Source organism: Pezoporus flaviventris, unplaced genomic scaffold (genome assembly GCF_033815535.1).
Source record: "Pezoporus flaviventris isolate CSIRO_AGI_PZ_B2104156 unplaced genomic scaffold, CSIRO_AGI_Pfla_v1 ptg000066l, whole genome shotgun sequence".
In the NCBI taxonomy this organism is placed as follows: Eukaryota; Metazoa; Chordata; class Aves; order Psittaciformes; family Psittacidae; genus Pezoporus; species Pezoporus flaviventris.
Genome location: NW_026892614.1, coordinates 24,635,155 through 24,652,928, shown reverse-complemented (window position 1 = coordinate 24,652,928; position 17,774 = coordinate 24,635,155). Strand labels below are relative to the sequence as shown.

The following is a 17,774-nucleotide window of genomic DNA, read 5'->3' as shown; positions in this document are numbered from 1 at the left end:
GATCGAAACTGGCAGTACCACATGTATATCTATAGCTAGGGATGCAATGAAGAAAGCCAATGAATCTTATCATTCAGCTGCCCCTCCCCCCCCCCAAAAAAAAAAAGCAGAAGACGAGCCCTTTCTACACATTTTCCCTACCAGCTTCATTGTATGAGATCATGATGTGCAACTCCACATTCAGGAACGGTATATTCATTTTTCGTTATTTTATACTAAATCCTTGCAATACAAAGACTGAAATTCATCCTTCTGCAAAACCGTAATTAGAATGGTCAGAAGAATGAGGATGACCTTCCCTAGCTTTCTGTTGGCCTACTCATTTCATTCCTTAGAGACAGTCCACTACTACTAAATAGAAGGATTTTGTGAATGATGCAGGGAGGGACCATCCTACACTGAAGAGTGATACCTGAAAAGAGTATTGAACTCTCAGAAACTGGAGCCTTGCTCTATCCAGTTCAAAGACTACCTAACCTGAAGATCTGTTCTAACCAGTTTAGATGTATTTTTTTTTAGTATAGGATGGTAAGAAAGAAAAGTAACTGTGTATCATAATTCAAGTTGAATTTGTATGAGGGAAAACTGGCAAGTGTTAGCAAAGTTCCCTGAAAAGATTATTTTTGAGTGTTGTTATTGTGAGTCTTCATCAGACGCTTTACAGAAAATTAAGATGTGTAATTTGGATTTGGGAAGCCTGAAAAAAAAAATTCCCAAAACGATACTTGTCCTCTTCCTATAAATGTGAGAGAAAAGAGAAAGGGTCTAGTACATTTTAAACAAAAAAAAAATTTAATGAAGTTACGCTCTGTGTAAAAAGCCAAAGACCACTAAAGGGAAGGGAAGAAAGGTACTAACAGATTTAATGACTACTCAGAGTAAACAGCCCACCACCTAACCTACACCCTCCTCCCCTTTCTTTTTTACAGTAACTTTTAGTTGGAGGACACATGAAAACTTCTATTAAGAATATCTCCAAGCACGTGCCTGTTCTTCTCATTAATGCCTTATCATTCCAGTGCCTGCAAGTAAATACCTGTGTTCATAACGCATCTGATAAGTTGAGTATCATGTGCAAAGAAAATATGAATCACATCAGAAACCTCTGAATACCTTGGAAAACATGATTATACCAACGTATTTAAATTTGAAAAGAAAACCCCATAATGCTTTCAAGCAACTATTGTTCATATTATTCTAAAGCGAGACAATGGAATAGATTTATGTACCAAGTACATAAAGTACACCCAAGAGCTGTGGTGCCCTCACTGTGAGGTAGATTTTCCATCCCATTAAAACCAGTTCTACAGGCACAGACAGCCCCACTTCTGACTTAATGTGCAATATTTTGTTAAAAGAGCTCCAAATAAATGCTAATAATCCATTTTACGAATTTCAGTAGCAGTTAGACAGGGCTCCATATTCACAGAAAACACAGAGCTTTCTCCAGCAGGTTAAACAGTGAGGAAAAGTAATTTTTTCTTAAAGACAGGCTTTGAAATTCATCTTGGTGCCAGGGGATTTTCAAACTTTCATCCTAATTCTCTTCAGTTTAGGGGAGAAGTTACACCCTGGGGGAATACCAATACCCACAACATATTTATTGCATATAGAAACAGAAACACATGTGGTTGTAGGTAGTATGTGCCAACCTGGGATTTCCAGCCATGCTGCCAGTGGCATTGGCACTGCTACTACTGGCACTGCCTGCTCTGTGTATAATGCTCTTGCAGATGCTTCACTTACCTCTTCTAAGCTGCCCCAAAATACCAACAGCTGTGTGAATGGCTGCCATTTTCTCTTAAACAGTTATTAAGTCTATTATTATTACTTGACCAGATAGACAAGACTCCCTGTCTTCAGGCCACAAGGCTGAAGACATTTTTCAAGCAGTTCAATACAATCATTACTTTAGAAAACCCAAATTTTCCTTGTAACTTCTTGGTTGCATTTCTGTTTAGCACTAGGTTTATCAACTGATAGCCTGCAAATCCACCAAGTTTAAAAGACTGTATCGGATGAGCTTCTTCAGCTCCTTTGCTGAACACCAAAAAGAAACATGTATGTACATTAAAATAGGTATAGCAATTTTAGAAGTCCAGGTTTCCATACTGCAACTGCCTTTTGGCTGATGGTAACTGTGAAACAAAAGGTTTTGCTTGCTTGTAAAGCCCTGTGAATTACTAAGTCTTCAGCAGAGAAGTACTGGTTTAAAATCAATACAGATGTTAAAGAAAATAGAAAGTTGAGGTTGGGTGGTTGCTTTCCTGAGGAAGGAAAAGGAGAAAGGATATAGAAATCACAGTTTCCAAGGTAATGCCCCAGTGGAAATAAATTAAGACTGTGCCTCATCTTTCTACATAAAAAAAACGCCATGGTCCTTCTGAAGTCAATCACACCATTTCCGCCGACTTCCCAAAATACATCACCAGTGAAGTTTTCCAGCACAGGATGTAGGGCAAACTTACAAACTACAGTGTTGGCAATACAATATACATCAGCATGGTGGAATGATAACTGCCACATGATTGAAAACACCACCAAATTTACACAAAACCAAATCCAGAATTCATATTCCTCTTGTTATTCAAAGTGGGAAAAAGACAACTAAATAACCACAGCTACTAAACAACTGAGCTACATACATGTAAACTTTTCCCTCAGGAATGTTTTTTGAGAACTGTTAGCTTACTAAGTATATCAAGAATTCTTGGTTACTAATTGCATCAAGATTTTTTTTCGTTGCAAAAGTCAATCTCTGAGATGTCAAATCAGAAGATTAGGAAACCCAGTTATCTATTGACTTTTCTCTGAAGTGACTTTGCCAAGTCCTTCAGCAAACTTCAGCAACAGTAAGGTAAGATTTTATAAAGATCAAAGGGATCAAGACCAGAGGAAAGGCTCATTATAAATTTATCATTTGCTAACTAGTGGATATTTGCACATGATCCATCTCACACTCTGTCTCTCTGGTCTGCCCTCATTCAATATTCTTTCATAGGTAGAAGATTAACAGGCATAAATCTGCAGCCCTAGTGATGGATTTCTGTTCCAGGAAAATACAGCCAACTTCTTCCAGGGACTGAGCTGGAAAACCATGGCAGTTGTTCAAGGACAGAGTGTCTAATTAGCAGATATTAAAAAAGCAGCATTAATACTCTATAGCTCACTCTAAATAAACTGCTAGCATCAGTCAGAGCCCAAAATAATGGTAAACGCACTCATGTAAAAATATTGTTTCCAGTACCTGATTCTCTATGGCCTTCCTGTTTTTTGGATCACTAACGATTGAGAGCTGCAACTCTGCCATCTTTTTCATCTTGCCATCCATGTCAATCTTCTGGAATAGACTCTTGGTTTGATTTTTTAGCAGCCTAACGGTGTCCTCTTTCCCAAGCTTCTTTGCAAAGAGGGAAGCACAGGCTGAATGTATGGCAGTAACCCAGTTTTCTAGATCTGTCTGGCTTGTTGCCTGTGAAACAAATCAACAGCACAACATTATGACCAGACAAGAGGGGAAAAAAAGATAATAAAAATCAGCAGCTCTAGGACATGAAGTGCTTGACAGGTTCTCTGTGATCTTAGGAGTTTATCTTAAAACAAGTGAAATAAGGTTTTATCTTTAAAACTGTGCAAACAAAGGAAGCTTGAGCTTTTCCTCCACTCCACCATAACTTGCTTCCAACCTTCACCTTCTGCTTCTTAGACCTGCAAGGTCTGAGAGCTCCAGGAGCACAACAGAACCTCATGAGCTGTGGGAAAGATGTAACTCCAATTAACTGAGGTAAACCCCACCAGATTGCAAAGATGAACCTCCTCTTCTGCAGGTAACATTGCAACAGAGAAGACTGTACATGTAAGGTCTGAGGAAAAGAGTTTCCTTCCTTAAAAAATGCCAAGTTAGCGGAGAGAGGACACGCAGGTATCTATGCACAAGCTATCCCTGGAGTTCTGTACAAGCGTTGACTATGAATCAACATGTTTCTATGCAGGCAGTTCTACATAATACTGTTCTTTATTAACATTTACAGTGGTGCAGATAAGGAGCCAAGATCTTTAGATTATTTTTAGCTTTCGCTTTTGAACATCTTGCACAAGCAAACTCTCTTCAAGGCCAACAGATTCCGGGTTGAGCACACCATTCTGTAAGGGTGGAATGCTAACAGATGCAAAAGAAATTGATAAAAAAAGCTGATTTTTTAGAAGCTTGTAACAACCATGTACCAAAGCAGTTTTGCAGATTTGTGATCTTTGTTCTTTTTGTATCTAAACCGTAAGTGACTGAGCCAACTGGTGTAATACCATATACCTGAAGTCATGTCATACACATAAATCAATATTATAATAGTAGAGTGTAATAGTGCAATTATGCTATTCTTTTTAAGTTAAAGGCACAGGCATGATGTCTGTGTGCATATGTATATACAAACATATGCACCCATGTGCATACTCATAAATACATTCTAGAATGGAAACAACTACAAAGTTCCGTATGCATACTGTTACCTGAAATAGGTAAACATCTCCAAATGAATTGCTGAGACAGAACACGTTTTCTTTCTTGGGATGTTCTGGAACAGACTGCACTATACTGTCTTCTGCAAACAGGGCGTATCGAGGCAAACTGCTCTGCTCCATCGAGTTCCTTCCATAGGTCTCATAAAACAGCAGAGTGCAACCTTTGCAGTTCAGAGGACAAAAAAAAAACATAAGAAGAAGGTAAGTTCTGGATCTCCCATTTGAGTTCTCTTACTTTAATGCTTTTGTGAATTAAGACATCCTTCAGCAACTGCGAACATCAGTTCTGATCAGTCCCTCTTCTGAACAAAAAAAGAACAAATGAAGATCATCTAAACTGGAAAAGAGGCAAAGACAATGATGAAATTGCCAATGAAAATTGGAACAGGCATCTAGTAGGGACATAACAAACATTCCTGGATTTAAAAAATAAAACAGGATAACTCAGAATGGAAGTGTCAAAGGTCAGATTGAATGGGGCTTGAGTAACCTGATTTAGTGAAAGATGTTGATGTCCATGATAGCGGACTGGACTCTATCTTTAAAGGTACCTTCTAACCCAAACTGTTCTGTGATTCTATGAATAAACTCAGCCTATTAAAATTTTAAAACCTGTAGAAAAGATTCATGCCTGCTTAAATTGACTTTTCTGTTTATTAAATTAAACCAACTTTCTCATAAAAGCCACCTAAGAAATCTTTGTATTTGATGGAAAGATTTGCAGCACCTCTTATCTTTATACAACATGTAGTGAATAAACTTCTCAAATTTAACCTGGATTTCCTTCCCCTTACCTGCAAACTGGAGACTAAGACAATTCTGATTAATTTAAAACAGGTTTAAAGGGGCTGAGTTTCAGGATGTTTGGTCTTGCAAATGGTGTAATATCCAAGGTACAAAACTTGCATCCTGAAAGCATGCATTATCCTTGATGATGACAATCCTGAGTGTAACAACAGGAATTACTTCTGGAGAACAGCAGAGGAAACCTGTTCCCAGTCCCAGACAATATGACTACGTTGCCATGTTGCCTTTAGGAGTGAAGTTGGCTCAAGGAGGCCTTGTCTCCTCCATCCCCACTAGCCTTGCATTCCTGCCTCACGTTAAAACCCACTGTCTCCTGAGATGTATCAATTTGCCTGTTCAAGGGATCACCAACTGAACTAATCTAGTTCCAAATTAGATTTCTCAAGAATTTCTAAGGCTAGTTATGCATCCAGAAAAACAAGTAAATAACCCTCACTTTCACCCCTGGGAAATGGCAGCTTAATAATGGAGGGTTTGGTGCCTTTTTTTTCTTTTTAATTTGGAAGATAAATTAACACTATACTGTGGCTGAAGGTTTAAGCTGGAAGAACTAAGACCAGATACTGTAAATACATTCTGAAAACTGAGGATAAGCTAAGCAGTTAGAAAAATCTGAGGCTGATGATGGACTCTCCAGCAAGGCAAGCCTTCCCCAAAAGATAAGCTCACATTCAGTTAGGAATTAATTTAAAGACGACCTATGGCTATTTTACATAGCAAGTCAGACCAAAGAATCACAGTGGTGCCTTAGGGCCTAGTAATCCATGTATATATTACTTCTGTAAGATCAATACATATTCAGTAGAGGACTTAAAATTCAGCCAATACAAGGCTTGAGTTTTCTTTTGCTAGAGCTACAGCATTGTCATCTCTCTATCCTGCTTTTTGCTGTTTTTTTCTTTAAAATTAAAAAGGCACCACAACACAGGGCAGCACCAAAACTGAGATTTGGGTTGACATGCTGATTTTCAGTCATTTGTGTGTGTGACACAATGTGTGTACATATGCACATGCACCTAGGAGCGTATCAAGGGGATATAGCCAAACTTGTAAAACAGAAATGTTTCCTCTGTGAATGCTTGCAAAAGACTTAGGTAAAACCAGAGTTCAAACTTTATTTTAGCAGTTCTCTAACATTTGCACTTAATGCTGCACTAAAAATCCCAAACACATCATCCAAAGCCACATAAATTTGAGGGGAACTTCCTCAAGGGTAAAATCTGACATCAGAACCAAAATCAAGGGGATTTTTTGATTCTTCTGTCTGATAAAGGGGAAAGCTGGGCCTACTAGAGTTTATGGAACACATTTGCTGTAACAAGTTATGAGGTGGAATACACTTGTCCTCATACAACCCGGATTTCAAGTGTACAAAAAGTGAGGCATCAGAACAAGCATCAGAAATGGCCAGGACAACTCTCCAGAGGGCCAGAAGCTCTCTGCTGTTTGGCAGAGACAGATTCCAGTGATCCTCAATGGAAGTACTTTATACCTGCTCCTCCACTGCATTCAGGCAATCGCATTCTCCAGTGCTAATGTACAGTTACAACAAAAAGGGAAGTATGTATCAGAGCTTACTGACCAAATCATCTGATAATTGAACAGTTGTCAAAGGAAGGAATCCAACAAATAGAAATGCTTCTATACTGCTTAAGTGCACTTTTTCCTATTACTGTCCAGAGTGTTTGGCAGAATATTTAGGATAAGAACAAATCCTATGAGTTGATCCCATCCTTTCCCCTTAGCAGCCCTCACTTGATCTTTATGACAGAAAAACTTGGAGATTTCTGCTGTTGGAAAAGAAGGATATGGTTTGTTATATTCTGCGTATCAGGCATGGCACTTGTCATCATTTTAACATAACAGGGCAAACTATACCAACAAAACCAAGTCCCCTCTTGTACTCAGCAGCAGCAGCAGGACTGTACAACCACTACAACTTCTGCATTTTAGGAAAGAAAATTAAGTTCTATTTTAAACTCCCATATGCTCCCCTATGTGTTATCAAAAAGGTAACTAAAGATATGTCACTTTTATCCTGATAGTTTGTATGTACATTAATAAAAAATTCTGAAGGGCATGCATGTGGGTTCAGGTGTATAGCACCCCAGGTGTATGTTTAGGTCAAGCCAAATGATCCCAGAAAGCAGCTAGTTTCATAAACTCTGAAAGACCCACTGGGACTGATTAGCATCCAAGTATTTTAATCAGAACTTGAGGCGAAGGGGGAGGGTAATGGGAATGCAATTTCCCTCTTTAAAATAAACTAATTAGACAGGACAGATGGAAAAGAGAGTTCCTTTTGTTAAAGGGTTACTATTCCAGCTCAGGTCTTGGTGGCCCTGAAAGTAGAGCAAGGGGCCTCAGGACATATATACTTTGAAGTCTGGCAGGTAACCAGATGGTTATAAGCCTTCTGCATATTTATAATTAAACACATCTCAATGGAGTGCAAAGAAACATGCTGTTCTCCATTTGCATACATGGCTATTTTTAGCCATATTTTTAAATACCTTGGCTATTTAAACTTCAAGAACAAATTAAATACAGATTTATTCAAAACTCTGTATAAGGAAAACTAAAGCAAGCGCCTTGATCTTGATATAGCATATTATGAAAACAGAACTACGCCTTGATATCCAGACAGGCAAGTTTATTTTGGCATCAGAAGTCTCCACAGGACAATAAAGGTACAAGATCAAGGAAATGAAGAATGTATATTTAAAACAGCTAACAAAGCGGAAGAGATTCTGCACCATGAACGCAGCCATATCACGCACCCAAAGTAAAAAGCATTGTATTTAATACGTCTTATAATGTTAGAAGTTAATAAAAGTTTATTACAAAGAATTTTATTATTCCTTTTTATAGCTGGGAAAATTCAGGAAGCAAGAAGGGATGCCACTTGTTCAAGGTCACCAATGGGCCAATTTTACAAAGAACTGCACATGAAGTACCTAAATTCCTTTCCAGAGCTTCATTATCCTACAAATGCATGAACTACTAGTATAGAATGTACTTCAGTTTAGAGTGTTGATAGGTTTAGAAATTACTCGTATTTTAGAAGAGGCAAATCAAACTCATATTCATATTCCAGAAAACAAACACATACAATAAGAGGGTAGAACACAGGTACTGTGTTTCCCTTTTGTATACATTGCTTGCAAGCATGAATCATGCTATCTGATGATCAAGATAAGTGATTTAAACTGTTAAGAGTGCCTACATTTTGATCCCTTGATAACGGGTCTCTGAATCATTAGGCAGAACTGCTACATTCCTGCATGTGTGCTCCTTTCAAATCAGCGCTATCAACGGCAACATGCCCAACACTTGCTGTTTGCTGTTCATTTTCCTTCAGGTCTACACCCATGCAGGATTTTGAAAAGGGCAACCTGTGGGAAAGCTGTTATTTTCTCTCTTCCAGTCCCAGATATGCTAGGAAATTATTAAGTTTGATCATTTCCTTACTCATTAACTTAGCATTATATTTACTGAAAGGCAAATACTTTGGATGCAATTCAAAAAATAAAAATAAGACTATGAACTCACCCATTAAATTCCTCTTCCTCCCCACAATAGATGTTATTTTTCGTCTCACACTGCCTGACACCCATGCACTTCTTGTGGCACACCTACCTGCTCAATTACCCTGAGCCATGCATGCACACTGTGAGAGCAGCAATCGCACCACAGCCCCATTAGCAGCAGCCCCTTTTAAGCAGATTCCTCCTAAAGAGCTGTTTCACAGCAGGAGCAGCCAGGGAAAATGGGAAGATGGGCATGCTGAAAGCCAGAAGGGATTGGCACTGCAGGATAAAGTGAAAGGTCATCAGGGAAAGGAGGGAGAATGGCAAGCCATGGCATTCATGTTGTTCATGGCAGCTAAGCCTCAGGCACCTCAGGATTTCCCCTGCTCCTACTTCAGCTTCCTCTGCCCTGAACTGCACACTTTTCAGTGTAAATGCTCTAGCATGGGAGTTCACCTCTTCACTATGTTGCCACATGAGGTACTGCACATGAATTGAAATTTTTCACATTAACTTTACCCAACTTTAAGTAAACCTCATAGAAAAGCCCAGGGAACTGTGTGCCTGTGACTGGGAATTGAGCACCCAGGACTTGTCCTGATCATTAAATTTTGAATCCCCTTGAGACAGTGGTGTGGCTTCTGTATTTTTCTCAGTTTTGGTTCAATTTGGTCTTGGATCTCCTCCATCCAAAAGGATCTTCTAAACCCCCAATTCTAGAAACTGGGAAGTCAAACAAAACAACACTCTTGCTATGGTATGAACCTCAAGCCTGCACATACAATCCCAAAGACATGAGCACTACCTCGATTAAGCGGGCTTCTTAGGCACATGCTCCACTTTAAGCATATGTGTAGACCATGTAAAGTTAGGCATGAACTTCTGATCCCACTTAACCTGGTCACAGGAACCAGCACATATGAAAAGTTGCCGAGACACAATGGAAACAACTGCCACTGCAAAGCCTAACGAGCAACACGATGGTTTACCTTTGAGTGTGACCCAGTACTGCTTCCACTTCCGCCGTGTGACCAGCTCCAGCTTCTTCTCCTTCTGCAGGGTCACCAGGGGCTTAAAGAACAGCCACCCTGCCTTGCGCACCACTCCTTGCTCTTTCTCATACAACAAATCCAGCTGTTCCAAGGAGCTGAGGGACTCGCCACTGGAGTCCTCTGTTTCTGAAGAAGTCTCAGTGTTCTCTAGGTTTGTCCTGCTCATCTCCAGCTCCCGCATGAAGTTTTCATAAATGTTCTGCCTCAGAGCATCACTGCTGACTGCGTTGGTGGACTCGCTTCTCTGGGACAGGACATGGCTGGAGCCGGGTGCCCACAGCAAAGCAGAGAGCTGTGACGGTGCCAACATGTCTGTAGTGAAGTTGTCCATTCTGCTGTCAAAGTATTCACTCCCATCTTTACACTTTGGCTCCTGTGCAAAGGAAAAAGGAATTTGTCGGGGATCAGTCACCAGAGCTACGATGAAAAGACACACATATTTGTATTTAAATTTGCTTCAAGTTTAGCCACAGCCAGATCCTTCATCAAGGGCCACCTCTTTTCATCATTACATCATAGATTTTCCCTCAGCAGTCATTGACACTGTCAGTGCCACCACTTACAGTTTTCTCAAAAGGACCCTGTTAAACCTTAACCACTAAGTCTCTGAGCTTTGGTAAGTCAGACCCCTGCGAGTAATATCCAAATTCACTACTAACTGCTGGGACTTCCTCTGGCTGAAACCTGAGGGACTGCAGGAGACAACCACATCATCCATCTGAAACCCAACAACCACTACTTACATGCCTGTTTGAATATAAGCAGAAACAGTGTCACAACAAGTTTCTTTATTATTGCAGGGTTTTCAATACTTTGGTGACACCTATATTTAGCTTCAGCAGAGCTAGGCTGATTTTACCTTCACTTTCTATTTGACATATAAACTTTGCTTAGCCAACACAAAAAGGGTCAAAAGTTGAGACTATTTTAAGCTGACAGTATTGACTAATTGACAAAAATCTAACTTGTGATTAAAAAAAAACAAAAGATGTGCTTGCTGACTGGCACAAATCCAGTCTCCAGACCGCAGAGGTGTGCATTTTCTTACTTCTTGGAAACCCCCAGAAGCCTGACTATTTCATCAAGCACTGCCAGGCCTTTCTCCTAATTGCATTGTGCAACTTCATCCCCTGTACTGAGAGGCCGGCTAATGTTATTTGAAATACCCATACCCGATGGTAGGCCCATTTCTTGCAATTGCTTATTAACATGGGACATTGTTGGCATATTAGTCCTTTTCTTTCTTAAGCCTTTCCCAGTAATGTGCTGAAGGGTCCCAACTCTCTCAAGGTCCAGTAATGGACAGGGATTTTCATCCTTGGTTAGACCCCTTCGTCGAACTTCACTGTTGAGAATCACATCACCCATCATACAAAACCATTTATTGTCTTTCCAACTGAAGCATTGCTGATGCTTTTTAAAAGCAACTACGATTTGAGAACACAAAAAAAAAAAACGATGCCTTTTGCAGTAGAAGTGTGAGGGAAGAGACTGCTATGAACAATTCAAAAAGCAAAGCTATTAGCCTCAGTAATAATAAAAGTATTATACTTTCAAGTTTAGACTGCCTCTCTAAAAGCATTTATTTGCTCATAGACTTCTGCACATGAATGAAGTAAATAAACCTTGGTCTCCCCTGAGCTGCTCTCATCAGCAGCTTTGAAAGCAACTACTTTTTGTTCCTTTGCTTCCCACCCAGTGCTCTTCAAGACTTCAGTGGAAAAGCTGTGCCGTGTTTTGATAGCATCAGGACCTCCAGAATGTAGCCAAGAGCAACAGTGGCATCACACACCCTCCCAAGTGTCACCAGACAGCCACTTCTTAAACAGCAGGACGCTGCTGGTCATGGCCTCACAAAAGCCAACTTGAACAGAAACCCACATTCTCTTACAGTACACTGAAGTTCAAATCTGGCTTTTCAGATCACTGTGTCTGGTGTCAACAATTCAATTCTTCTGGGTAATGGAGCACCTTCCTCAAATCTTATTGCAGACTGTTAATCAAAGAGAACTCCCTAAACATCTCCCTAGGGAGAGTAACTCCCTGAACATCAGCAGGTTTGCTTTCCATGTGGTAAAGGGAGAGAAATAGAGGGAAGGGAATAATCAGGGAATAATCACACGTGCAATGTGTTTATGCCCACAAAGCAACTGTACAATATGGATCGTACAACTGCAGATCGGCCATCTGCAGTTCAGTGGGAAACTGGAAGCTTTCTTCACCCTCTTTTTAATTACTGTCACTGTACATGTGTGCCAAAATCCTCTATTTTAATTGTTTGATTATTCTCCAGGAACTGACAGTGTCCTTTAGAAGACTAACATACAGTTTACGAAAAATACATGTTTCTTTCAGTCCCTAAGCACTAGTGAGAAAAACAACATGAGATGGTGTCTGCTGTGAAGGGCCACTACTGAAACAACAAGCATTAATGAAAAGGGTGGGATACAACCTGTCCACGAACAACCACTAACCACATCCTATTTTTTTTCCATGCACACAGAAAGGGTAGAAATGAGGAAGTACCAGAGCAGAGTAAACACAGGAACCAAAATTAATATGTGCAGTTCACCATGACAACATCACTTGTATTTTGTTTTTTTTCTTTAAAGAATAGAATTGGCAGAGTCACGCAGTCTCTGCTGGTCCTCAGTGAGGGTGTCACTATAGCAGTATCTGTTCACCACTGAAAAAGTCTGACCCAAATTACTGCTGGTGGTGGTGGTGGTGGTGGTTTCCCTGCTGGCCAACTCACCACTTGTTTACTCTCTGTTGCATCTAGCAGTGAAAGAAAACTACCACTGTTTCTGCTCAGCTGCACTCAAGCAGGCCTCTCAATGTCTGAGATACACCCTGGAATAGTTGTAGATTATACAAAAGAAAGAGTGGCTAAAATATCAGTTAGACAAAGTGATGCATGTTATAATAAGCTGTGAAGAACAATACAGGAAACAATGAAGCCTGCTAAATTCATTAGGGCCCAAGCTCAAAGTAGAATCTAAAACTAATTTTCAAGCCAAAGAAAGAGGTTGTCTCAAAGTACTTTTAATTCTCTTTACACCACACTTCAGGGCTCTGGCTTACGAAGTCAGGAAATGTCAGAAATTATTCTCATAAAGAGGCTATTTACTATTTAATCTACCTGCAGCAGTATCTGGTGGCTGGATTTTCATTATAGATAGCAATTTCTCCATGTTATACAGCTGCACACTGACCTTACATCACCACCTTAGCCATGGCTGACTGTGCAACAAGCCTGCCTAAATTCTCTCCACAGGTTGCACATGCATCATATATACCTTGCTGCTCACACAGAATGCATCCTGATATACCATCTACCTAACACCATTTCAGCAGCAATTAAACCAAGTGAGGACATACCGTGCAGCCGAGTGCCAGGGAACACATTAGGACACTCTCAAGCCACAAAAGCTGGGTCATGGCACAGAATGGCTGCAAGTCTTAACATGAGATCATTATTAGAAAGGCAAACTAAATTCCAGGATGTATCAGATCAAGTATCAGATCAAGTCAGACATAAGGAAACATCCAAGTCACTAGACAGGGTACAGCCATGGGCTCCTCTGAAATATCCCATATCCAAATCTGTTTATGGATGATTTAAAACAGGTGCAGAGGAAGGGTGCCAGAATTAAAAAGGAAACAGACTTCCTATCTTCAGACAGCAGACAAAAAAGAGTCTGCACAACCCCTCAAATGTGGCCCGAGAAAATAAACCATTTCTCCCTTTAACCAAATCAGAACAGATTAAATAATAGGGAAGAATAATTAATGTAGCAGACAATGCTGGCATCAGAACAAAATGGCGAGGACTACATTTACTCTACAAATTAGCAAGTATTGGAGTAAGAGGATCTGGAAACAGACTTCAAGATGGGGAAAAGCTCACTTGATTTTAAATTGCAATTTGCTCACAAAGGAGATTAAATTCTACTGCCTTTCTAGCAGCAGGGCACCGGCCTCAATATCCCAAGACTGTGCCTCCTGGTCCTGTGCCCCATGAAGCAGGAGGCTTGGCCAGCTTGTTTCCACTGGGTCAGCTGGAGGTACCTATCCACCCAGTCAGCACTGGTGCTTAGGCCTACTTACAGGGAAATATTCCAGCTTTCACCTACATTCAGTCCAAGTGACTCACAGTCAGTTATTAGTAATGTGCTGAGGAAGGGACACATCGTTCAGAGCAAAACACGAAGGCGACAATCACTGTGATTAACAGTCTCACAAACAGCGATTTAACCCTCTGACACATCATACCCACACACGGTACTTCTGCATTTTTAAGCCAAAGGACCCAGTGAGAGTTTAATCGTTACCAAACTACAACACAGCAACCCCCAGAAGAGATGGCAGGTTACTCAAAGTGTGCAAGGCAGAAAGGAACTGACCAAGCCTCACGAGGAAGGCAAAATCATAAAGCATTCAGCACCCCTCTTATCCCTCCTGTCACTGGGTATTTGTCTGATAAAAATCAAGTACTATACCCTATGCCTTTTCCTAAGAAATCACCATTTTTGAGCTAGGGCTTATTTCCTTCTTCCAGAATCAGATTCAAGCTTGATGCAATCTCACCAGCCAAATTCCCTTGCTGTGTCTGAAGTCAGCTCACTGCATAGCGAATTCAAAACAGCTATGAATCGTGCACCATAAATACCATTCTGAAAATGTCATAACTAAGCAATACATGGCAAAGGTCTGCGATGCAGAGATCATATGTAAAGCCTGGCTGTAAAATCCAGAACAGCTACAGATGTTGAAACCAGTGAAGAATCCCAGCTCTAGGTGCTGAGGCTTTCCACTGATTCCAGTTTTTCTCCCTCACCTTCTCTTTCACAGCAGAGTAAAAAGGTGAAGAGACAGCATCTGATAAAGTACATGAGCACCAACTCACAAAAGAAGTGATCCAAATAAACAGCTTTCATTTTCATTTTCCCAGTTCTGTAGCCTGCACCTAGGATTTACACTGTCAAACCTTATGCCGACCTTACTTCTGAGCCTAGAGGTCTGTCAGTGGTTTACATCGCTATGACAGGTGCCTGCTAAGCACAATAGCTATCTGAATTTCCAACATGGGAGACAATATTTGCTTTACATGCCACATAAAACGTGTTATGATCTACTGCATAGCTGCTGCCTAAGTTACAGAAGAAGGTGTTGCCTTCACTGCTCACTTCTGAAGTGGTCAGCACTCCAATGTTTCTGAAAAGGAGCAGATCCTTCATTTAGGGAAGCACAGTGACTCTTCCTGTATAAGAGACACTAGGGAAGATTAAAAAATAAATACAAAAAGATGCAAACCAAAACAAAAAACAGTCTGTGCCCTCCATTTCAGCTTGTGAACTCAGAGGCAGAAGTGCAGGCACAGTCTGGCATTTAAAGAGCCAATTCTGGGACCTACAGCTAGAGATGAGAATTTCATTACTAAACACAGGCATCTTAAATTCCTGTTAATGGGATTAGCCTTAAATTCTTCTAAGGAAACATCCTTTCCCTCCATCTTGTCCTCCTCCCATCTCTTTCTTCACACCACCATCTCCCAGCGAGCCAGATGGCAACTCAAGCTTTCCCATCTGGTGAACTAAGCACCATGTAATGCCTTAGTGGAGGTGGAGGCAGAATCAGCAGCCCTGGTCCATACTCTACAGCTGCTTGCCTTGCTAGAGATGGACCAGCAATGAAACCAAAGTGAATGGTAAAGCAAATAATACGAACAGAGAATACTTTCAAAGATATTTATAACATCCTCCTTCTACTGCTCTTTCCACACTCTTCATAAACATATGCTGATTCATGGCACAGGTGAAAAAAAGAGAAGGCTTAAAAAATCCAAGTTACTTTTTAAGTGATGCAATGATTTCAAAAATTATTTCAAAAGCTAATTCACTGAGAGATTAGGCTGCAGAGACTGGAGTTAACTAAGAAACTGACAAAATAGGAAGGAAAATTTGCACATACAAACATTTATCTTTTTTTGCTATTGTATTTCAGACAGCTCCAGCGATGCAATGCTTCTCAGAATTCCACAAATTACTAAATCAGATTAGCAAGTAATTATCCTGTGAGAAAGACAAACATGATGCAATCGCTACATTTGTAAGAGAAATCTACAAACCAACTTTCAGGCACTTAAGCTGGGGTTTCCTACATACCTGCAGCTTCCTCTTCTTCCTCGAGAGGCTTCCCGTCCAGTCACTGATGCGTCGCATACGGTTTTTTAATGTATCCTTCTTGGATGCATCCTCACTGAGGGGCTTGGACTTTCTGCACGGGAGCGTGTAGGAGGAGTAATGTGCAGGACTTCCCTGCTCTACCCTGGAGGGAACATCAATGTCTGAGGCAAATGAGACACGGTTGCTTAGGCTTCCATGAGTGTCAACGTACTCGTCAGACAGCCTGATCCCAGGTGAAGGAGTGCTTTCCAAATTTGTATCCTTATAGAGATCTCGGAGTGAGGAAAGAGATGAACTTTGGTTGAAGGACTTCTTGTTGTCGCTTGCTGGGAAACTGGCATGAATCCTCGTATCTGGAGTGCTCCTGGTCAAGTATGGACCATCCAGCTCATTGATATCCCCAGCATTTCCCCAGAGAGAGTCATACCATGAAGACTCGGAACTGAGGGAGCTTCCTTTACTAGATCGAAGCCTTGAATCGGTAGGTGACAGACGATGGCTTGAAGAACAGTCTGCACTGGAGTTCCTCCTAACATCAAGCAGGTTATTTGGCTTAGATTCCAATGCAGGTGAATACCTCAGCAACTGGACTGGTCCACTGGACTCCTCAGTCGGTACCTTGCTGTTGCTGCTATTGTGGAACTCGACCCTCAAGCAACCATCCAGCTTCCCCAATGTTTTAATGAGAACTTTCGGACTTCTCCTGTCCTCTGATGGGAAGGTTGATGCAAGACTCTCATTCTTTCCGTAGCAATTTAAAATGTGTCCATTGCATTCTCGAGAGGCAGTGTGATTGTTTCCAGCTTGAAGGCCAATATAGTGGAAACCGTTCTCTGGCAAAAACACTGCGCTACTTCCTTGGCAGTAGTCCCCCGAGGTATTTGTCCTGTGTTTGGCGTAGGCATTGCTTTTAGAGACCTTCACCACAGTGTCACCAAGTCTAGATGAATAAGGCTGACTACTCTTGAAGTGTGAGAGGCAGCTTCTGGCAAGGGACCTTGATTTGTAGTTTGAGCCACTATTGGTATGTCCCCATCCATGCATAGAGCAAGACTTTTCATCTTTAGCATGAATGCTGCGAATTTTCAGAGAACAAGGCTTCTGCTTGGCACTAGCTGTAGCAGCAGCATGATTTTTCGATCCCTGAAGACTGTATTGGCTTTCTGAATTCCCCATTTTCCCCTAAATTAAGTAGAGCTTCATTAGAAACAATGGCTATTAGACAGCAAAAAGTAACAGACCATTTTTACCGTCTACACAGGAAAAGTGCCTCTTTAAAAATAATATGAAACAATTGTTTCAAAAAAAAAGCCATTAGCCATTTACAACATTAAATTCATAACTGAATTTCTTTTAGGGGCAAGCTAGGAAAGCCTATTCTCTGTGGTTCATTGCCCCTCTGTTATAGAGCTGGAATCTAACTCCATTGAAATCATGTCAACACCTTTCTCCACCCACACCCTTGGCAACGTCCTTTTCTTATAACTTACAAAATCTCTGGCTCCCCAGAACAATGGCATAATGAAAGGGAGACAGCAAGATAATCATAACTTAAACATAAAGTGAACTGTACTTTCAAAGAAATCCCTTCTGTCAGGAGACAAGCCCACTGCAGTTTCAGCTTGGCTGGTTTCTTTGCAACCAAGTGTTGCCTCAGTGAACTGTTCAGCAAACCCCAA

At 40.8% G+C, this 17,774-nt stretch overlaps 1 protein-coding gene across 2 annotated transcripts in view; it reads right to left on the bottom strand.

Annotated features, from left to right (window-relative positions):
* Positions 1-17,774, bottom strand: part of TIAM2 (TIAM Rac1 associated GEF 2) — a 134,664-nt gene that overhangs the window by 68,824 nt on the left and 48,066 nt on the right. For both annotated transcript variants that reach the window (XM_061471592.1, XM_061471593.1), the window contains 4 exons: positions 16,075-17,277; positions 9,845-10,280; positions 4,507-4,679; positions 3,248-3,472 (listed from right to left, as the gene is read on the bottom strand). In XM_061471592.1, coding sequence (XP_061327576.1) covers positions 3,248-3,472; positions 4,507-4,679; positions 9,845-10,280; positions 16,075-17,271 — 2,031 coding nt within the window. In that variant the 5' untranslated portion in view covers positions 17,272-17,277. The remainder of the gene's footprint in view (positions 1-3,247; positions 3,473-4,506; positions 4,680-9,844; positions 10,281-16,074; positions 17,278-17,774) is intronic.